At 58.7% G+C, this 21701-nt stretch overlaps 1 protein-coding gene across 3 annotated transcripts in view; it reads left to right on the forward strand.

Moving 5' to 3' along the window:
* The window catches only part of FARP2 (FERM, ARH/RhoGEF and pleckstrin domain protein 2), an 80026-nt gene that overhangs the window by 54688 nt on the left and 3637 nt on the right, over positions 1–21701 (forward strand). For 2 of the 3 annotated variants that reach the window (XM_072962033.1, XM_072962034.1), the window contains exons 13-21: positions 1428–1668; positions 11183–11349; positions 14558–14647; positions 14952–15085; positions 15534–15615; positions 15976–16231; positions 17102–17232; positions 18207–18275; positions 18872–18961. In XM_072962033.1, the coding sequence (XP_072818134.1) occupies positions 1428–1668; positions 11183–11349; positions 14558–14647; positions 14952–15085; positions 15534–15615; positions 15976–16231; positions 17102–17232; positions 18207–18275; positions 18872–18961 (1260 nt within the window). The remainder of the gene's footprint in view (positions 1–1427; positions 1669–11182; positions 11350–14557; positions 14648–14951; positions 15086–15533; positions 15616–15975; positions 16232–17101; positions 17233–18206; positions 18276–18871; positions 18962–21701) is intronic. The other variant, XM_072962035.1, reaches the window with a different exon arrangement.

Here is a 21701-nt window from a genome sequence, read left to right on the forward strand (position 1 = left end):
AGCAAGAAACACACGCTGCCTGTGCTTGGTGTGGTCACAGCTGTCAGCACAGACGCACAGGTGCACGCACGGAAGGCATTTGTGAGGGTGGGACAGCGGCGCCGTGTCACGAGGGCAGCACGTCGGCGACTCTGCGTCTCAGAGCGCCCGCCGCTCCGCGCTCGGCCTGCTCCCACGACCACCGCCGGCAAGCCCGTCTTTACGTGGTTGCTCTTTCCATGCAGTGTTCTTTCTCTGCAGCTGTGTGGTCTCGTCACTGTCGTTTCCTGTCGCTGCGCGGTGTCACTTTGCAGTGACGGTGACCCCGGGAGCTATGCTTGTACCTCATGTATCGTGTGTCCCGAACTTTTTTAAAACTGGATCTTTTAAGTAAAAACATTCTTTAACTCTTCTAGGTATGTTTTCTATTTAGGAATTCTTTGCTAAATCAATGGAAATTTAAAGAATTTATTTTTGTTTCTTTAACAAAGTCCAAATTCACTAACAGCCTTAAAGTCACATTCAGGCTTTCAGTCCTCTGATTCCGTCCTTTAAAAGCCACAGGGATATTAAATGTGGTCGGATGGTTACGGAGAAGTGGCACGACAAGCTTGTGGAGACAGGTTCGCCCTGTGGGCTGCGTGCTGCCGCGGCGTCTGGAGAAGCTCGGCTGCTCCTGCGCGGCCGCACGCTGGGCACGCGCTCGCCTGCTCGCGGAGAAGGATGTTCAGACGATTCGGTTCTGCTTTGGTCTGACCGCCCTCCTGTGGGGTCGTGTTCAGGTGGCGCAGGGTCTTCTGGAAGCATGACCGTGTCCTCGCATGTGGGGCCCTGCGTGAGGACGCGTGCAGGGTGCCTGGGGTGGCGAGTGGCGTGCTGCACCACTGGGCTTCTCCCAGGCCTCTTCCCGTTCGCACTCGGGGCTGCTCCCGGGCTTCCCAGGCGCCTCCGGGCTCCGGGGCTGGCGGCGTCAGCCCGGCCTCGTCTCCGTGGGAGGAGCGAGGGCGCCGAAACCTCTTAGCACCCACGGTGACCTCCGACGAGGAGCCTTGTCCCCAGCCATGGCTTTGCTCCAGGGTTTTGGGAGCTGGGTGGCAGCTCGCCCCTCCTCCAGCGTCTCACCCCCGGAGGACGACGGATGCCTGCAGCATCCTGGAGCTGCAGGCGGCACGAGGTGTTAGTGATGGAGGCCATCTCTGCTGGAGGCATTCAGTGCCTCCTGCGGAGGAAAAGTGGAGTTATAAGGGACTGTAAACAGATGGCCCTGGGTCCTTTTGAAGCCCTGTCTGCATTTACAGACGTCCAGCTCTCAAAGGAGAAGCCTGGTCCGAAGCTGTTCTAGAGTCGTGGGGATGTACTGATTTGGGCCCAGTTGGCTCTGTGACTTTCTAGTGGTAATTTGTAATGTTTTGTGTTCCCTTTTTTCTTTCCCTCGTTTTGATCCCCAGAGCATCTCTTTCCCTGAGGGCATGAGGACTCCTGCATCCCCGTCGGCGACAAATGCCTCCTTCTGTTCAGTCCCCGCCTCCCCGCCAGCCCCTCCGGGCCCACTCCATTGCCAGGACAGAAGCGGCTCCCTGCCGCCGCCCCCGGCTCCTGACACCAAGCGGCCAGCAGCAGAGAGGAGCGGCAGCCCCGACACGAGCCAGGCCCAGCCCCCCCGGCCCCCTGCACTCCAGCCTTGTCAAGGTGTTGGGTCTTGTCGTGTTGTGAGGAGCTGCAGTGCCAGCAGTCCCACAGGGCGGGACCTCGGTGCCCTAGACCTAGATGCAGGGGGGGCCGGCAGGGAGCGCCAGGCCGCAGGGAGAAGTGACCGTGGGGAGGGTGGCATGACTGTGTGCTCGTCCCCGTCTGGGGGGGGCTCCCCACATGGCTGGCAGAGCAGCAGGGGAGCCCCTATTTTCACATTGACAAGCGCCCGGCTGCAGGTGTCCGAGGAGTTCATAGACGATGACCCAGCAGACATCTCCTTCTTCGCCGGGGGCTCTGAGGCCTTCTCTTTCCCCTACGGCAGTTTGGCCCCGGAGGCCCCACTGTGCAGCCCCCCAGGGTCCGGCCTGTCTAGCCCAGACAGGTCCTCCCCTGAGGCAGCCCGCAGGAGCACGGAGCTCAGCTTCGAGTTTGGGGGGGAGGGCAGCCCTGGTGGCGACGTGCGCCCGGCAGACGCGTCGGAGCTGTTGGAGGTGAAGGCCCAGGCCAGCCTGATGCAGCGTCTGCTGAGCCCGTCCGAGACCAGCTCGCTCAGCAACACGCCACTGCACGGCGGCCTGTCCATGCACACGCCCAGCTCCGCCAGCCAGTCTGAGGCCAGCTCCATGGCCAACTTCCCGGCATGCTCGGTCCGCTCCGAGGCCAGCTCAGCCTTCCAGTTCTCAGACATCATTGACCAGTTAGAGCAGGTCAGCTACCCGCCCACGACGGCCGAGGCCTCGAGCAGCAGTGACACAGACTCCTGGGGCTCCGAGCCTGAGACCCCCCCAGACGTGAGCCTTTTCTTCAGTAACCCCTTTGCACAGACGAGGGGCGAGAGAGTCATTTTTGATTTGCAGAATAACATAAAGAATTTGACTCCAGGAGAGCGGATAGATGAGAACCCCTCCTGACCGTCCCCGGGCTCCCTCGTGGGACGACCCGCCCACTGCTCGGTGGAGCGAGAGCCCAGGTCGTCGGCTTTAGGCATAGAGGGTGCTTTTGTGTTCATGGCTAGACGTTCTTTTCTTCTTCTGATTCTCTGATTGATTGTTCTGTCTTGGATGTTAGAAATTAAAACTTCTGCTTGAATTGGCGTTAAAAGCTATGCATCACACGTGAAATGAATGAGCATTTCTGGCCAGTCCTCCTGGGCAGCAGGTGAATTAGTCTTTGCAGCTTAATTTTTTTGACACTTGCTTTGATTCAACTGGTGCCGAGCATTTGAACATGACGCAGTTCGGACTTGTGTTGCTCTTTGACAGAACACGTGCCCCTCCTGACACTGCCCGTGAGTAACCCAGACGAAGGCTTGTTTGATTTGACCGCACAAAACCCAAGTCCTGAGGTGGGCAGTGGTCCTCAGCTGCACGGGCAGGGTCCCTGAGCTGCCCAGGTGTGTCTCCGTGCCAAAGGTGTCGCCTCCATGCCAGACCTGGAAACAGCTGAGCTGGGAGAAGCACTGGTTTAAAATGCAGTGTCAGTGGAAACTGTTCCCTTCTTTCTAGCTTGCTCGGGGGTGCACTACACATTGTTTGCAGGAAAAGCAGAACCGACCCGCTGGAGAGTCGTAGTGTAAGGTGGGATCAGCGAGCCGTTCCTCTGGGCGGATAGGAGGCTGTTCCCTGGGAAGAGGCAGCACCCTGGGTCTCCCTGGGACTCTTTTCAGGAATGTTTCCTTGGGGTCCAGCAGTTTGCAGTACAGAGTTCCTGGCCGGCTCTAAAAGACCCAGTCACAGGGGCCGCCTGCCCCGAGGCGTGGGAAAGGCCTTGCGAGCCTACGGTGGCCGTGCCCCGCGGGCAGCAGGGTCTGCACCCCTGCTGATGCCAGCCCGGCGCTCCCGCCGCAGCCCGGACGTCCCTCCAGGGGAGAGGCCCCTGCCGGGTGGCCTGGCGCCCTCGAGGGCCGGGCACGACAGGCTGGACAGACACAGCTGAGCGTCTGGGCTGTGTTTCTCCTCTGCTCTGACGACAAACAGCAGCACATTTAAGGTCCGTCTTCCTCCTGAAGGTGCCGTCCTTGCCGGGGCCTCTCTCCATGTCAGCCTTCTTCCATCAGTGCCGATCAGATACCAGCAGGGGCTCCTGGCTAAACATGGTGAGCACTTGTCCCGCTCTTGTGGCTGCCTCAGCCCTGCGCCGCCGTGCCCCGGCGCTGGTGCTGCACGCCCGCCTCCTCTGTGCTCTAGGCAGCGGGCGCGCGCCCGTGACCGGCATCTGCGACTGCAGTAAACGTGGTGTGTGTGGTCTTGACTCACTGATGAGCATAGTGTATTTGGGATGTTTTGGGTTTTTGTGTGTCACTCAGCACACCTTGGCCCTGTGTGCTGAGAGGCTAGCACAGAGACCATCCATTTCAAGTGCTCTTCCTGTGTCTTAGCACGGCGGCCTCTGTCCTCGATGGTGCCTGTCCTTCCTCTCCCCCGCGGGACCCCGCCTGGCACCCGGGCAGGAGGTGGCTATGCGGCCGGGGCGCGGACGCGGGGTGGCCACGCGCTGCTCTTGGAGGTTGGGAGTAAGCTCTGTTCTCGGCATCTCTGCTCGGCCTTCTCATAAGAGGGTTTTGCTTTGCTTCTTCAATGAAACTTCACTTTCTGGAGATGACTGTTAGCTCTTTGTTGAGGGAGTTTTCAGAACACGCAGAAGCGGAAGAGGACTGTCCTGACGGAGTCCTCGTGCCCCGGTGGCGGTGCCGTGTGGACGTGCCTGGACCCCAGCCCTTCTCCCCTTGGGTGTTGCCCCTGACGTGCTGATGACCCCCCTCAGAATTTCTCATGTGTCTCTGAGACACAATGACACCCCTCACATAACCCCACACAGACACCATCCCACAAAATGTACAGTCCCTTGGTGTCATCTAAAATCATGGACGTACTTAAATTTGCTCAGTTGTCCAAAGTGCCTAATAACGTTTGGTGTTCAGATCAGGATCCAAACACGGTCTGCTTGCTGCCTGTGACTGTGATGGCTCCTGGGTCCCCTTTCCCTTTGAAGACTCCCTTCTTTGCCAGTGACTCACAGAGAAGCCAGGCCAGTCCTGCCTCGAGTCCCACAGCCTGGCCGGCTCACCCCTCGGGCCTCTGCACCACTGTCCCTGAGCTGCGCTGACCGCCGGCCCTCACCCCCGACTTGCAGCAGCCGCGTCCCCGTGGCCTGTGACACTGCTGGTGAAGGTGTCGTTTTCAGATTCGGGGGTAGCTTTTTGGTAAGATTTGGAGGAGTTTTGGACAACTTTCCTTTTCCAGAATGTTCATATTTTCAAGTTTACAGCTTTTCTTTTATAATGAAATCATGTATTTAAAAGCCAGTTGTGAAAGTGCACAGGCGAAAAAAAACACTTGGGGCTTCTTTGGACTCAAGAAAGTGGGGGAAGCCCCACCTGGGGGCCCTTCAGAAGCCGAAGGATGTTTCCTGCCACCGTCGTGGCTCCTGCTGGTGGCGTGAGCAGCGCCCTGGGGTGCTTCACCTCAGCGAGAGGTGGTTGTAGTAAACGTGCAGAAGTCCAGAGCAGCTCCAGCCGAAGACCTCTGATCACGATGACCTTTTCTTCGAAAACCTGTTGTGTGGTGACCCCACCTGGGAAGGGCGATGTCATAGACCCGGACGACAGGACAGGTGTTCAGATTTGAGTGGAATCTGTGGATTTGTAACCAGCACCTCTCGCACCGGGAGCCGGTCTGCTGCGAGCGTAGGTGAAGCCCCTGGGAAGCGCTGACACTTTGTCGCTCTCCTCGCGGGAGGGCCATCCCCACCCCAGCGGTCCCCAGGCCGCGCAGCCCCAGGGCTGTGCCTCTTGTCCCCGCCAAGTCCACCTCTGGCAGTTAATGCGCTCTGCCGTGGTAGAATGTCTGTTTTCACTCGTTGCGGCTCTGTTTTGTATTCAAGTTTCCAGACTCCGACTGTTCTCCACCAGCCAGGGCGCCGGTGTGTAGGTCTGACAGCGCTGCAGCTTCACGGTGGTGGTGGCGGTGGCGCGTCCTGGCCCGCGGCTTTTCGTATTTCGCAGGAATTCTCTAAGCGTGGAGTCGGATCAGGGCCCCTTTCAGCAGCAGGCGCAGCAGGGGCCGGGCAGCGGAGCCGCGGGAGTGGGAACGAGCGCTGGCGTCACTCTGCTGCTCCGCGTGGGTGCCCTGTGCCATGTGGTCCCCGGCCTGTGTGACATACGAACGGTGCATGGACCGCGCACCTGTGTGCCGACGTGTGACGCCAGTGCCTGTGTCTTCGGGGTACAGTTGTGTCCTCCCGGTTTGTGGAACAGAGCCGCTGCAAGAAAATGTCGAGATTCTCAGGCTCTTGAAGTCTGGAGAATTTAGCATCTGTTCTCAAGGCCACAGAGTCCCCTTTGGGGCTTTGCTTTGGCCCCTGTCCTGAGGTTGCAGAGCGTGTCAGAGCTAGCCGGGGCGCGGGGGCTGCCGTCGGCCCTTCTCCACACAGCGGCCCTGGGTGCGTCTTTCGCATGGAAGCGCCATCGTGCCCTGGGAAGTGAGGAGCGAGGCAGCGCCAGTTCCCTGGGCATCGAAACGGCTTGTTCTGTAAAGAGACGTGATGTTGCTTCGTTTCTGGTGCTTGGAAGTGTTTCCCACTAAAATTGCCATTTATAAACTTGCAGATGTGTATTAATTCAGAAGTTCTTCATTGTTCATTCAATAAAATAAGGAAATGTTTGCTATGGATTTGTAATGGAGTTTTTAGCTTCCTTTCCATCCACTTGCTTAGGGTCCGACTTCCATGCCTCAGAGGTAATCTTACATTAAACGCATCCCTGGAACAGCCACGTGTCTCTTCACATCTTCCCCGACATCTCTTTCTTCACAGGCTTCTGAGCAGCCCGTGGGCCCCGAGGTGCCTGCAGATGGTGTTGGGTGTGGGCGCTGGCGTCCCCAAGGGCCATGGGGGAGGCACCCGGCTTTTCTCGGCAGCCCGCGGGCTCCACGTGCAGGCCCGGGCAGAGCTCGCCTCTGAGGTGCCAGCCACAGGCTGCACTGCTGGCAGCTTTTGGGGGTGAACCACGTGGTCCCTGGCTCGTCCTCTGCACAGAACACGTGCTGGGGGTTAAGTCGAAAATGAAACCGTTATCAACCCCCCTCCCCCAGCCAGTGAGCCCCCCGTGACCCTCCTGACCTGAAGCCTGGCTGCTGCTGGGCTCCCGAGCAGGTCTCCTTCCCCGACACCTCACCGGGCTCCCCTCCCTACCATGCAGGCCTCCCCTGCCTCCATGTAGCTGCACGCACCTCTCCAGCCCCACACGGGTCTTGGGGTGCCTGTGGGTACCGCCCCACGTCCTGGGCAGCGGCTGCAGCAAGCCTTGTGAGGACAGGACGCTCGGGGCCGGGGGCTCCTGCGGGCCGGGGCCTGGCCCCCTCCCCGGGGTCTCAAGGCTCCTGGCACCCAGTGTGGTGGGGATGGGAGGCACCTGTTGGCACCAAACCCCTCCAGGAGCCTGCGGTCACATCCCCACTTAGAGGAGCGGACAGCAGATCACAGGAGTGTCACATGGGCACTGGTCCCTGACTGATGCCACCGCTGTCCAGCACCGCCACTTGGGGACAAGGAGGCGACACCTCGGTGATAAATCCAGATTTCAAGATACAGCTGGAGAGCATTTCTCCATTAGTCTACAGTTGACCGGCTGGGAGGGTGACATCCACGTGGCCTTTGTTTCCCAGGTGTGTTTGCTCAGGTCACCTCTCTCTCCTGAGGACGGGACCTGTGAGCTTTCTAGTTTACCTGAATGTTGTTTTGGGGACCTTGCCTCGGTCCTCCAGTCGTGCAGAAGATCCGTAAGTCACAGCTTCTCAAACTTAGGACAACACGTGTCACTTACAAGAACGAGGCGCGGAGCACCCTGGACCACCCCTGGGTGTTGCGCACGGGAGGCCCCACACCTGGTGGACGTAACCCCAGCAGACGGCCCAAAGTGTGACTGAGTTGTAGAAAAAGGAAGAACTTCGGGAAACGCTTCTTGGGAGGGCCGTGGGGGTAGACGTCACCCTCTGGATTTCAGGTGACCAGGCCACTCCCAGGCTAGCCCGTGGCCCCCGGGTGAGCGGTGGACACACGGGAGAAAGGGATGAGCTGGCGCTCAGGATTGGCCACTTTTCTACCCCCACTGGCATATTTGAGCCAGATTTCATACAAAAATGAATTGTGACGTCCGTGTTCAAAAGTGGAGCCAGGAGTGGTTCTCCATGGACTCGTCGGGGTCACGTTTACCTGGACTCCTTGGACAGGTCACCTCTGCCCTTCCTCACGGGATTGATGACTGTTGCTCAAGCCGTAGGGGTTTCTAGGCCCTCTGTCGTGTCAGCCTTCAGACCTGACCCGGGACTCTCCAACCTGGAGCTGACTCCCGCTCCACTGTTAGGCAGGAATTCTCAGGATTGCTTATTACAGAGTTTTGAAGAAGAGAATTTAAAAGCATGAAACAGAAGTCGCTGAGGTCCCTCCAAATGTGGCTTTTCCTTCGTCAGCTGACTGGAGAACAGCATGGGACGCAAGCACAGAGCTGCGCATCTCAAAGCAATGGCAGAAGCCGTCTGCCGCGCGTGGCCCGCTGCTGGCTGTGGGGGAGAGAAGGTTTAAGCTGAGGTGCTCTTTGGACGATGATCAGCCTTTGCAGCTGCCGCTCTGGGGACGGGCCGTCTGTGAGCCACTCCAGCGGGTGGCGCTCAGTGCAGCGTAACTGCCCTTGTGCCGTCCGCTCCAGAGAGCTTACTTCTGGAAACTGCCGGCGTTTCTTGTCTGCAGGGGGTGGTGGGCGCGCAGCCATGGTGAGCGATAGACCGCCTCCTACGCGTTGTGGGCCCACAGTGAGGCTCCTGTGACTCAGAATGGTGCCAGCTCTTTCTGGCTGTAGACAGCCTCCAGTGGAGGACGACCTTGCACGCAGGGGCCTGCTTTTACAAACGTGGAAGATTATTTGCCGAGTCAGTCAGGGCTAGATGCGTTCTGCCTGCAGCGTGATGCTGAGCACTGAGCCGGCTGGCTGCGCACCCAGCACGCGGGGCCTGGGCCCCTTGAGCTTCGCTCTGCCCGGCACTCCCGGAAGCTCGCCAGTGGGGCCCCGGACCCGCACGTTCCGGCCGTGGGTCCCGCAGCACAAGGACAGTGGCCTGCGCTCTCCCACATCCTTGAGTTCAGGGGGGTCCACGTTAACTGCCGCCTGCTCGAAAACCATCTCCCCGCAGATGGAGCTTCTGTGTTTACAAAGTCTGATATAGGTATGATTTCTCATGCTTGGCTCTAGCTGACAGATTTAATAAAACCAAATGTTTAATGTCAGTTTGTGGTGCTTTTTAATCTCATCACTAAATTGAGAGTTGACGATTTTTGTGAAACCGTGAAGTACAGTTGCCCCCGGTATTCGCAGGGGTTGGCTCCAGGACCCCGCAGACAGCAGGACCCTCATGTGAAAGTCTCTTGCGTGAAACAGTGCAGCATTTGCACGTAACCTCCACACGTCCTGCTGTGTGTGTTAAACCATCTCTCCATGACTTGTGATCGTAGTACAGCGTCAATGCTATGTAACTTACCAGCATGGCAAATGCAAAGGCTGCTTTCTGGAACTTTCTGGAATTTTTCTCCCAAGTATATTCGGTCCTCGGTTAGGTGAACCTGCAGGTTTGGAACCTTCAGGTACAGACAGCAGCTGTCTCTGCAGGATAACATCAAATGATGGCTCCAACCTCCCTCGAAACAAAGTAGTTTATCCCAGATGAGCTGCCAGTCCCAAAGGGGGTTTCCTTCCAGCACCAACCACCTCTTTACCAAGGGGCTTCGATCCTCTGATTTGCCCCCACAGCCTGGCCCGTCTGCACCCCCATCACATGAGGCAACCACCACCTCAAGTTTCAGCTTCTGCTGTTTGAATAAATCAAGTTTTGCAGCACCTTTTTGGTGAAGTGTCCACTGGTAGCTTCCTGTAGGACGGCCCATCATGGAGGGAGGAGCTATGTGGGCTGCTGGGAGGCGTGGAGTCAGACTGCGGACGTCCCTGGTAACCGGTGAGTGTCAGCAGCTTGGCTCTCACACCTCCAACAACACGATTGTGAAGAATAAATAGACTGTTAGTAGCTTCTGGACCTGTTCTCAGCTCTGAATGTGTAAAGGCATCTCACTGCAGTGCTGGGCTGTTTAGGGACTGAAAGGGGTTTGGGGCGTGAATCCTGAATAGCTCATCTTTGGAAACGTGCCTCGTCTCCACGGAGGAAGGGGCCACACTCCCAGCACAGCCCGGAGCCTTTGGGTCAGATTTGGTTCCTTCGGGTGTGACTGAGTCCACGCAGGCCTGCTGTGGGGGGAGGGGACGTAGGAATTTTGCACGATTTTAAGGTTGCTTAGCATATTTTAAATGTGTGATCAGATTTCCATAAACTGGTTCTAATAGTTTCACGTCCGAATGTCATCCAGGTTTCCTGGCGTCAGGGAACAGCTCCCTGTGTCTTAGGCCTGTGGCCCTGTGAGGACCCTGAGGAAAGCTCGGCCATCTGGCTCATCCTGGAAGCCTGGGGTGCGACCCCACCTGCAGGCTCCGTCTTCCCTGAACTCTGAACTTGTCAATGTGAAAATAAGGGCTCCTCCCGCCCCCAGGCCATGTTGGAGGGCTGCTGTGGGGTCTTGTGCCAGGCCGGCCGGCGGGCACTCTGCAGCCGCCTCCCCGCACACTTCGGGCTGAATGAACCAACTGGCCACTGTAGGCGCCTGTGCTGGGTCCCCGGCGCGTGTGGTATGACGGGGTCTCACTCTGAAGCCTGTCGTGAGTGGAGCGAGGAGGCCCCAGGGGTCTGAGTTCAGTTGCTGCTGTTCCAGCGCTTTGCAAGCCAACCTAGTCATTATACTCAGAGATGGTGGTGGGTTGGGTGTTAAAACTCTACACGTTTATAAATCTGAGGTAAATTTCTGTCTTAAATCATTTTAAACTGCACTTAGATTTCCCGCCTGTAACTCTGCATTAAGGTGTCTTTCAGGTTTGGCATTTAATACTTCCTAATTCACCATAGAAAAACATTAGAAGTAATTAGAACCTTGGAGAATTTTATTTATTACAGAATGTTTGACAGACTATACCTCATAGCCTCCTCAGAACGAGACCAAAATTTTGGTTTCTCTCTAGTTAAAAGCAAACATTGCTTTAAGAAGGGAAAAAATTTAAGTATCAGATTACTTTTGTGGTATAATTCCATAGAACCAAAATAGAATCCTTGTTCATGGACAGCTCAGGGGAGCGGAGACCAGTATGTGAGTGGCTCTGCGTGGTCCAGCCTTAGACGCATGGCAGACGGCGTCTCCCCTGGGTCAGCCGGCCTGGTCTGGACTCACCCATGTGTGGCCCCAGCCCCCGCATCCCGGCACAGCCATGCGCCCCGAGGCCCTCTGAGGACCGGGTCACCGGCCGCCCTCTGCCACACTGCGGCCTGTGTGTGGTCCAGGCTCTGCCTGCCTGTTTACCCCGGGGCCTCTTGTCTGCCCACATCCGCCCTTTCTCATCTCTCCCCATCGCCCCGTTCACTTCCAGGCCTTTCTGTGGAGAGTCCTCTGCCTTCTCCTTCCGCCCAGAGGAGCCCACCGAGCCTGAGCCCCGCATCCCAGGTGCCTCTGGGCCCAGCTGAGCAGGGCCTGAGCCCCGTCCTCAGCGACGCTGGCGGAGCTGGGATGGACGACCAGGAGGAGCCGAGACACAAGGTGGGCGGGGGCTTGCTGCGGGGCCTGTGTTTGCAAACCTCCTGGGCTGGGGGTGGTGGAGCGGGTGGGGGCTGGCCCCCCAGTATCTCACCCTGAGACCCACCAGCACCTCCGGCCAAGACTGGGCTCGTGCCTTTGACGGTGGAAGGCTGGTCCTGGGGGCGTGGGGCCCACAGCCTCCCCACTCCCTGCTTTTCTGGGCTGGGAGGAGGTCTGGGTGCCAAGGGGGGCTTTCCTGAGGGCCCCACCTTGTCTGGGGCCAAGGGAGGTGCTGGGGCTGGAAGCTGCGGTGGGTCCTGGGAGAGCGTCCGGGTGTGGGTGCTGGGCAGCAGGAGGGGCTTGGGCGTGTGTGTTCACAGTGGAGGGTGGAGGCAGCTTCGGAAGCGGTGACACTGTGGCCTCATGGCCACCTCCGTGGGCTCCCCTTCTCCTGCCGGCCCCCAGATTCACTCGGGGGAGCCGCCAGGTTCACTGACGAGTCTCCTGGCAGGGCCTGGGGCCACGTCTGTGTTCCTAAGCCCCACAGTCGCACACGGGCTGGAAACCCGCTGGCCAAGCCCTGGGCTCCCGCCTTTGCCCCTGGCTGCCTTGCCGTGTGCCCGCTTGTTTCCCACCAAACATGCTGTTTCCGCTGTTTAATAAGAAATTGGTGAGGACCCACCGTGTTGGAAAGGTGTGCAGGTAGCAGGTGCCCCTCCACCTGCTGTGGGCACTGCACTGTGGGGGCGGCAGCAGCGCACCACACAGAGCACAGTTCCCTCCCTCTGCCCTGACTGGCGGCCTGGGCAGGTCTGTCTGGGGTGCGGCCGGCAGAGCAGCTGCCGTTCTGCTTTCTCTCCACTGAGTTTCCCAAGGTGTTCTTTGCCCTGGAAACCAGAGGTCAGCCCCAGGCCACACAAGCCACCATCCACAAGCTGCTCCTGACTGCTGCATACGTGTCCCCAGTCCGTACCGGACTCCAGACCAAAACTGGGATGCCCGGCTGAGGGGGTACCAGGGCAGGGAGGGCCAGGGCCTCCCAGACCGTGAACGTGGGCCTCTCTGGGGCAGTTCTGACCCCAGAGAGCTCACTGGGCATGCAAGCTCTGGGCGGGATATGGCATCTTAAAGAGATTTTACTGAATTTGTATTTGAAAAAGTCATTTTTTAATAGTACAAAGCCCAAAAAGAAATCGAAGAGCCTGAAGTTTGGAAAGGTGACTCGCAGCTCCAGGGCAGTGTGAGGGCAGAGCTGCAAGGGACGAGGTGGGACTCCCAGGAGATGCTGCAGGGCTGGCTGCCAGCAGGGGTTTGGGAAAAGCTACTGTGAGAAGCAGCCAGCAGACGTTTGAGGGAAGGAAGGGAAGACAGCAGGCAGCTGTGAAGACCAGGTGGAGCCTCCTGGTTTCCCCATGGCCCAGAGGGCGGCCGCCAGAGCAGTGGCCTCTAGGACACATGGGAGGAGCAGCTTTGCTGCCACAACCTCAGGTGGACGGGCCCAGGGGAGAAGTCGGCCTTCAGGCTCCGCCTCCAGCCCACTTCCTTTCCCAGCTGGCTTCTCGCTGCTGGCTCAGACCTGACACCGACCTTCCTCCCCAAACCCATCCCCTGTGGCCTTCCCCAGCACTCTTTCCCTTGGCATCCTCGGAACCGGCCTCAGAATGTGTGGGGAGCCCCTCACACCCCTCCCTTGAGCCTCCTGACCAGCTGGGCTCTCCAGACGCATCCTGGGGCCAGCACACCATGATGTGCTCAGATAGACCCCCAGAGATCTTGCCTTCCCCCAGGGACCACCTCTCTCACCTGCCACCCACCCTCCCCTCATCCTTGACCTCTGAGCTGGCCCCACCTCCCAAGGTGCCCCACCCTCTCGAGGAGGCAGCCGGCCTCCCTGCCTCCACCTCCACTCCCACCTGCTCCCTTTTTGTCCTGTGACTTGCTGCCCAGACCCGTGACTTCCCCAGGAGCTGGGGTTGCTTCCTCCCTGTTTCCTCCTAGGAGGCCTCAGCACAAGGGCAGGGACCTCTGTTCCTGGGCGTGTCCCAGGACGCAGGGAAGGTCAGCCGTAAGTCAGTCCTCGATGTGTGGGATGTGTGGAGGAGCAGGAGCAGGCATAGGGGCGTCTGCCAGGTGGGAGAGGTGGAGGAGGGGCCGTGGAGCGGCTGGAGGGGGCCAGGTGGCTGAGACCTGTGCCGTGCCGGGGTCGTGGTGCCCCCTTCCTGCTCCAGAGACCCCATCACTGCTGGCTTGCCTGCTGGCCCTGCACTCAGGCAGTGCCCGGCCGAGACTTAGGGGCTCCCAGGGCCTGGCCACGTCTGGCTCTGCATCATGGTCTGCTGGCCGCGTGCTCCAACATCAGGCACCGTTAAAACATGGGCTGTTTGGCGACTTTAATCACCTTTTTGTGAGTTAGGCGTAATGGTTTATAATCACACATGCATGTAGGCGCAGGTCTTGTTTTACTGTGCTTTGTACATACTGCCTTTTTTTTTAAACAAATTGAAGGCTTATTGAGATCCTGTGTCAAGCAAGTCTATTGGCGCCATTTTTCCAACAGCATTTGCTCACTTTGTGTCTCTGTGTCACATGTTGATAATTTTCACATTATTTCAGACTCTCTGATTATTATATCTTGATTTGTTGTGGTATCTGTGGTCAGTGATCTTTGATGTTACTACTGCGACTTAGGCTCAGATGATGGTTAGTATTTTTAGCAATAAAGCATTTTTTAATTAAGGTATGTACCTTGTGTGGGGGCATAACGCCATTGCACGCATTAACAGACCACAGTATAGTGTAAACACAACTTTTATATGTACTGGAAAGCCAAACGCTTCATGTGATTGGCTTTATTGCAATGTTGGCTTTATTGCAATGTTGGCTTTATCCGGGTGCTCAGGAACGGAACCTGCAGTGTCTCAGAGGCCTGCCGACACAGCCGCTCGGGCAGCTGTGTGCTAACCCGCTACAGCCCAGGAATGAGATCTGAACGGTAATTTCATCACGAAGCCAGTACTAAGCTCCAGTGAATGTTGATGTTTGAAATTCTTTTTTAGAAAAGGGTAAGAGAAAATGAGAGGAACATTTGCAGGAGGTACAACTGGGCTTAGACTTTTACCCAGAAGTAAATCTCAGGAGTCACCGAAGACCACACACAGCGTTGACCTGAGCAGAAGAGACCGGGTGGCGCAGGGTCGGCCATGAGGCTCACGCTGTCTGCTTCCTGCAGTGCCCGCCCGAGGACGAGGCCTATTTCATAGCCAAGGAGATCCTCACCACGGAGCAAACATACCTGAAGGATCTAGAAGTTATTGCTGTGGTATGAGACCTGCCTCCTTTGTTACTTTGATTGTCTTAATGCTCCTTAAATCCGGACCAGAGACCAGGGATCCCTCCTCGGCCATCTTGAGACCTGCATGTATATGTTCTGTTAACTATATTTGCCTTAAAACCCGTCTAAGGTCAGGATATTAGGTCCAACCATTTAGGAAGCTGGGAATCGATCCCCTTGAAGCTTTTTGCCTAGAATGTTCCCCTGTATGGTGGAAACCAGGCAGTGAGCCCGGGCCTCAGGGGTGCCTGGGATCCGGGGGCCAGGCCCACAGCCAGCTCTTCCGCCGCAGTGGTTCCGGAGCACGCTGGTCCAGGAGGACGCCATGCCGGCTGAGCTCATGCACCTGCTGTTCTCCAGTGTGGACCCCATCTACGACTTCCACAAGGGCTTCCTGCACGAGGTGGAGCAGAGGCTGGCACTCTGGTAACGGCCCTTCCCGCCCAGGCCCTGCAACTCAAGGGAGCCATTGTCTCCTCGAAATACGGATTTTTTTCCTTTCTTGTTTGGAAGTGGGGTCGGGGAGAGGAATGAGATTTGTTCGTTTACTTTTATTAATGAGGGAGGACTGGGACTGAGCCCAGGACCTGTGCAGGCTCCACCCCTCCTGGAAACACTTTAAAGGAGGAGGTGGCCCCACCGACAGGCCCAGGCCGCCCTGATCCAGGGGAGAGCCAGTGAAGCAGGTTAAAGTGGGGACCCCCCTGCCCATGACCCTCGCGTGGGGAGCAGCCCGCTGCCTCCTGGTCTCTGTCCGGGTCCCGGTCCTGCGTTAGAGTCCTGGCGCTGCCTTGGCTGTAGCGCTGGTGTTGGTCCAAGTGCATCCCACCAGCTCTCACAGGGTTTTGACCCAGTCCATCCATCTCTGCCCCAGGGAAGCATCAGCCAGCGCTCCGGCCGCCCGCGGCCGCTGCCGCATCGGGGACATCCTGCTCAGGAACATGCTGCAGCTAAAGGTGTGCTGGGTGTCGCCTCCAGTCCGGGCCCCTCGGACACCCTGTCAGGGTGGCTCCACCCTCAGGGCACCTTTCCCGCAGGAAGGCGTCCCGACAGGACCTGACCGGCCCGCGGGTCCCCAGAGCAGGGTTCCTCGGCGTTCTTCCGCCGGGACACGTTCCCCTCGGGACGGCGCCCCCATACACCCCCCAGGGCAGCATCCCCGTCGGGGCGGGGTTCCCCCCCGAGCTGCGCCCCCATGACTTCGGAGCGCTGCGGGGTCGGGGGGAGGGGCGACCCACACACACCCGGGGGCGGAGCCGCAGAGGGAGGCGCGAGGTCGGCCTCCGCCCGCCCGCTGACCGCGGCCGCGCCCCCAGGCGCTCAGCGGCCGCTTCCAGCGGCTGGCGCAGGTGCTGGCGGAGCTGGAGCAGGCCAGCCGGCGCCTGAAGAGGCTGGAGGCCGTGTGCCGGGAGTTCGAGCTGCAGAAGGTCTGCTACCTGCCGCTGCACGCCTTCCTGCTGAAGCCCGGCCAGCGCCTGCTGCACTACCGCCGCCTGCTGGGCCGCCTGTGCGCGCGCCCCGGGCCGGGCGACCCCCGCCCCGCCGACCGTGCCGACCGCGCCGACTGCCGCGGTGAGTGCGCGCCGGCCCCGCCGAGGCCGCACGGACCTCGTCGTCTGTCGCTCGCGCTGAAGGGGCAAGGAATAAGCCTGCACGTCTGGGCCCACGAGCACGACCGCAGGCTGCAGTGTAGACGCGGGCGGGAAGCGCGGGGCCGCGTGCCCGCGCGGCCGCCCCTTCGTCGCTGTGGCGTGCGCCGCGGCCGCGCTGGCTCCGCCGGTCCCCGCGGCCGTGGGGGGCGTAAGTAGGACGCTCCGCACGGGGAGGGGACAGCGAGGGCGGCGCCGGGGCTGGGGGAGCAGGGGTGGGCGGGGGTCGGGCTGGGACCAGATGCCCCGAGACGCGCCCCGAGGGCTTCACCGTCACAGCCCGTGCTCTGGAGGCCTCCCGCGACGGGTGACAGACCTCAGTCTGCGGAGGAGGGCGGCGCTGGGGGCGGGGCCAGGGCGGGCCGGACCGGTCAGCCTCCAGTCGCCTCAGGGCCGCGGGGACTTGTGTTTCTTCTGAACGAGCTCCCCTTCCTGATTGTAAGCCTGTTTCTGCTTGAACTGTAAGATGAGCACCTGCTCCTCCACTCCAGGAGAAGGTTGCAACGTTCTCAAGGACCGAATTATTTAGCCTTGAAACTCTAGTACAGTCATTTTCCCTGAAGAGCAAACCCTGCTCCTCCACAGCCCTAGGCGGTTATTTGCAGGCTGTCTCTTCACCAAGCCTAGTGCTGGCTGCTCAAGTTTCAGGGGGCCCGCAGGGGTTCCCACGGTTGTGCACGGCAGTCCTGTGAGGAGCTGGAGTGGGTCGTTCCTGGAATTAAAACCCGTCCCACAGTGGAAGGTGGAGGGCTTTGTCCCCCTGGGGCCGGTGCTGAGGGGCCTCTCTGCGCAGACGCCCTCCAGGCCGTCACGGAGGTGACCTCCGAGCTCCAGCACAGCCTGGTCCGCCTGGAAAACCTCCAGAAGCTGACAGAGCTGCAGCGGGACTTGGTCGGCATCGAGAACCTCGTTGCTCCCGACAGGGTGAGTGCCTTTACTTTGTTCCAGGACGTTTTCTGATTGGGTTCCTCCCAGTTTTTAATTGAGATACAGCTCAAAGTGTGCAGTTGAATGGTTTTTTAATACATGCACAAGCAAAGTGCTGCTCGCGCTTCTGGGGTGTGCTGGCCTATGGATTTGGGCGGGTTTCCCAGCCTCGGGGCACTGGGCTGGGGAGGATCACGAAGTCAAGTCCTCCCTTCCTCGCCCTTACTGGTTCCTCTGAGGGCAGGAGGCCGGCTGCTCTCGGGGCAGGAAGCCCGTGCTCCTGTTTGTTTCAAAGGAGCAACAGACGGTAGAAGAGCCCCAACAGGTTGGGCAAATCTGATGCTCCGAACCCGGGATCTCGCTCCCAGCCAGGCTGCTGGGCTGCCGTCTGTGCCCAGAGGCAGCTGTGAGAGCCTGGCCTGGGGGAGGCAGGGCCTCCTCTTCTCCCCTTGGGGGCCGCGCCCTCCTCTTTCCACAAAGGGCTGCCCAGGGCCCCGTAGGGCTGCTCCCCCCAGATCTCCAGCCCCGCTGGAGGGTCTCAAGTCTGGGTTGTGAAGCCTTTGTGGTCTTAGGGATCCTTTGTTCAGACGCCGCTGCGGCAGCTGACCCGGACAGGTCACCCATTAACCAGGTGTCCCATCTTCCTAACTCCCATTTTCAAGCGGCTCCGCCCAGTTCTTCTCAAAGCTGAACTCTCCATGGCTGCACCTTCCAGAATCTTCTCGACCACACTCTTTGCCTGGTGTGCGAGCTCTCAGCCCAGCCAGCTTACGGGAGAGGAGGCTGTGGGAGCCAAGACTGTTGGGGCCCCAATGACCTGGCTCCTGGAGAGGCCTCGGGTGGCCAAGGGCAGCAGACGGGCAGGAGGAGGCATCTGGGCAGGAGAGCAGGCAGGGCCGCCAGGGGCTCAGAGAAGCGTAGATGGCTGCGGCGGCCTCGCTGCTGCTCAGGGGCGTGACGCTGTCTTTCAGGAGTTTCTCCGTGAGGGCTGCCTCCACACGCTCACCAAGCAAGGCCTGCAGCCAAGAATGTTCTTTCTGGTAGGTGGAACGGGCAGCTCGTCTGCGTCAGGAGCTTGGTGAGGGCCGCAGAACACACTTCCCGGCTACCACTGCCCTCAGTCCGGGTTCTGGACACCTGTCTGCAGGGCAAGCAAAACCCAGAAGGTAGAAAGGTCCACGTCCCTGTGGCTGCAGAAATGCTCTGCTCCTGCCGAGAGACCAGTTCCAGGGTCTCATTCACTGGCCTGGAGGTCCTGGCTTTGACCCTGGGAGACAAGGTCCTCCCAGCAAGTCCTTGCTGCCACCGGGGTCCCTTGCATCAGCTGCCTTCCTCACGCCCAGTCAACGCCCAGTTAGAGGGTGACGGTGTCAGGCCAGCCAAAACAACCCACTGCCTCCCGCTGCAAAACAGCGCCCACACACTGGCCCAGGAGGCCTGCTGGGTCACGTGGTGGCTGGTTACCTCTGGTCAGAAATGTTGATATGAATGAAATAAAAACCCCTTTTTTGCTAAAAACCTCCAGCAAGCTGAAAACCACACGCGAGCCCATGGCGTTGACGTTGCTGACTGCTCAGCTGTTGAAACCTTGTGACTCATTTTCACAAATCGCTTCTCTAAAGCTTCCCTCTCTCAGTTCTCAGACATGCTGCTGTACACGAGCAGAGGGGCCTCGGGGACCAGCCGCTTCCGGATGCGGGGCCTCCTCCCGCTGCGCGGCATGCTGGTGAGCAGTCCCTGCCGCGGGGGAGCAGCTGCTGGGCTGCGTGTTCCCTTCCAACCTGTCACAGCTGCTGTTCCGGCTCTCAAACAGCCCGCCTGAGCCCGTGGCACCTGCAGGACCAGGCCCTCTCCCAGCCGGAACCCACCTGCGGCTCCCAGGGCGCCCTGTCCTCTGGTGGGAAACTCTGTGAAAACCCCAGTGAGACGCTGGGGCCACCGAGCCGCTGGAGGGGTGGGGGCTGACACAGCCTTTCAGAGAGAAACCTGAATCACTAATTCTGAAGGCTGGAGAGTTTCCACTTCCTTGATTTATACTTGCATCTTTTTTCTCTTATGCCGACAATTTTGGTTCTTCACGGCATCGTAATTAGTTACTTCACACACACAGCTTTAAAACGGTAGGACGGCTAACCCCACCGCCAGAGAGAGGCGGGCTGCCGGTCAGGACTGGCTCAGCACGCTCCCGGTGACCTCCACTGAGTCGTTCTGGGCGGCTTCTAGTTTGTCCTGTCACCCCTGCCGTGTGAAGAGACACAGGCTCGGCCCCAGAGCCATCTCGGGCCTGGGCCGCGCTGTGAGCGCTCTGTCCACCCGCCGGCCGGACGGGCGTGTCTGGTCCCCGCCCTCCCAGTGCGACCTGGGTGTTAGCACTGTCTCTGGTGAGCGGGAATTCTTCATTTTAACGTGATGCAGTCTGTTGGCCTGCTCTGTGCTCAGTGCTTCTGTGGCCTTGAAGGTCTTGGAGAGACTCCCGTGTGGACACTGACTCCCTGTAAGCCTGTGCTCAGCCTGGAGCCCACCTGTGGGAATGGCAGGTGGGAGGCCAAGTTCAGGTCTTTGCCAGATAGATGTGCTGTTTGTCCAAAACATCTTACGTGCTGAGGTGTCCTCTGCCCAGGTGTGGGTGGGCAGGTCCAACCCATCAGTCCGATTCCAGCAGCGCCAGCTCCGTCCTCCCTGGTGGTGCCCAGCCCTTCTTGCCGCCTGCCTGCGCTGGGCCCTGCACCCGCTTCCAGGGAGGGCCAGTTGCCACAGCTTTCCCAGCTCTCAGCAGAAAGGGTGGGCTTGAAGGGCTCCCATCTGCTTTAATGTCTACTTTTAAAAATCACGCTTTCATCATAGAAAAGCTCCTGAAGGTGTGAGATGGAAACCACTCCTGGTTTCGCCGCCCTGTGGTGGGTGCCGTCGGCACTGCTGTCAAGACGTGGTGGGCGTTTCTGCCGCCCAGAGGAGGCACCCTCCACATGCTGTCTCGGACCCTGCACTGGTTTTGCTCCGCAGCTCATCTCCAGCGTTGTCCCGTGTCCCCTGGGCTCTCACCACCCAGCTCGGGGGCCAGGCCCCGGGTTATTCACCCAGCCCCGGCTCTGCAGGTTTTGGCTACGTCTGGTTTCTCAGGGTTAGAAGCAACACCACTGGATCTCTGTCTTACTGAGCATCCTTAAGTAGGTCCCTGAGAGAAACCTCAGCGTGCATGGTGGGACCTTCCCGCCTGCGCGTCTCAACTTGCCTCCTCCCTGCCTGCGGGGCCCTGGTGCCCACCCCGCCGCGTCACCGTTCCGGCACGGAGGGGGAGCGAGGCCTCGGGGCCATTCCTCTGGTCCCCGCTGGTCTGCTGCCTTTGTCACATGTAGGGGAGGCACTTCTCAACCTTCTCAGGTCACAGGTACTTTCTAGGCAGTAGTTCCCGTCCACGTTGCCTGCAGTTGGTTTTATGCTGGAGAGCGTACGCGCCGTGCACAGGACCGTGTGTCTTGTTCCGGGAACAGCATCTGGTGCGAGACCCCGCCAGACGCTTGCTGAAGGAGGGAACTTCGATGTTCTTACAGAGTCGGATCTGTCTTTCCTTTTAGGGTTTCTGCCCGTGGTGCCGGTCCAGAGTGTCTTCCCCACACCAGGATTCTGTTGGCACTTTTCTTCCTGGTATACTTACGGCTTTATTTTTCTCCTAATCTGCCCAAAGTGTGTTGTTTCTGATGTTTTTAGGTTGGGGCGTATCATCTTCTCCCCACATAGTCAGCTTTCTCATTCTTTGTTGGCTCCATCATTTTCTTACTGATCTCAAAGGCTGCTTTTATCATATAAAAAATTCGTGTCTTTACACTCAGATTCTTCCTGGGCATTCTGTTGCATTTCTGTCCCAACGTCAATCTACACTCTTGTAATTAGTGTGTTATAAGGGTTAGTCGCCGTGTGGCCAAGTTCCTTCCCTGGCCTCATTTGTCCTCCTTTTAAAAAAATTCTTGGCTATTCTCCAGTATTTAATTCTTCTAAATAAACTTTGGAATCATTGGGACAGATTCCTTCAGGAAGCACCATTGGGATTTCCATTGAAATTGCATCAGATTTCCACTTTAGGGCACCGACGTCCTGATAGCCTTCTCCGGCCGGCCGCTGCTCATACTGGTTTTAGGTCCTTTACATCCAGCATGAGGCTCAGAGGTTCGTGTCCCACGGGCTCAGCACAGGGCAGCCATACTTGCAACTGGCTGGCCCTGGGGACACACAGCCAGCCCTCCACCCTGACTGTGGAGGGAAGGACGGTGGCTCTTGGCTTGGGGAAAACTCAGCCATGTTACCACAGCTTCCTTCTGTTTCCGTCTAAGAGATATGATCAGAAGGAACATGTTGGGTTTTGGCAAAGGTGTCTTCAGCACGTGGAGAAGTGGTCCCTTTGACTTTGTGATGGGGTGATTCTATCCACCAGCTTGCAAATGCCGAACCGTCCTACATTCCTAGAATAA

The sequence above is a fragment of the Vicugna pacos genome, chromosome 5 (assembly GCF_048564905.1).
Source record: "Vicugna pacos chromosome 5, VicPac4, whole genome shotgun sequence".
NCBI classification, from domain to species: domain Eukaryota; kingdom Metazoa; phylum Chordata; class Mammalia; order Artiodactyla; family Camelidae; genus Vicugna; species Vicugna pacos.